Raw genomic sequence first — 503 nt, 5'->3', positions numbered from 1 at the left:
GCCGGGTGAGTCACGCCCTGGCTGCTCCTATTTGTCATCTTGCCTGGGCCAGGCCTGGCAACGCAAGGAAAATTAATAACAAATACCTGGGCAATGGGGCAAGAGACGGGGCGGGCGGTGCCGGGTGGCAGAGGGCTGAGCGGGACGTAGCGAGCAGCGGTTGGAGCGTTATTTTTACCGTAGCAGAGCCATCAAGCTTTGCTGGGTGCCCATGAATTCTCTGCAGGGATGTGTCGCCCAGACCAGGTCTGTGCTGGGGCACATTGGTGTGTGACCCTGTGTGCAAGCAAAGGCCACAGACGGTCCCTGAGGCCACCCGGGCAGCTTCAGGGCATGCAGGTGCTCGATGGGGACCTCTCGCTGCTTCTTCGGTGTCATTAGATCTTCTCTTCCCTCCCAGGTTAGCTAACAGGATCAGGGGACCATGAACTGGGGGGTGTTCGAAGGGCTCCTCAGCGGGGTCAACAAGTACTCCACGGCCTTCGGCCGCATCTGGCGCTCCG

The 503-nt window shown here is 60.2% G+C and overlaps 1 protein-coding gene across 1 annotated transcript in view; it reads left to right on the top strand.

Moving 5' to 3' along the window:
- Window positions 1-424: 424 nt before the first annotated feature.
- The window catches only part of LOC104513730 (gap junction beta-5 protein-like), a 920-nt gene continuing 841 nt past the window's right edge, over window positions 425-503 (top strand). The window contains exon 1 of the mRNA XM_010157183.1: window positions 425-497. Coding sequence (XP_010155485.1) covers window positions 425-497 — 73 coding nt within the window. The remainder of the gene's footprint in view (window positions 498-503) is intronic.

Source organism: Eurypyga helias, unplaced genomic scaffold (assembly GCF_000690775.1).
Source record: "Eurypyga helias isolate BGI_N326 unplaced genomic scaffold, ASM69077v1 scaffold26188, whole genome shotgun sequence".
Taxonomy (NCBI): Eukaryota; Metazoa; Chordata; class Aves; order Eurypygiformes; family Eurypygidae; genus Eurypyga; species Eurypyga helias.
This window is presented reverse-complemented; position numbering and strand designations above follow the sequence as displayed.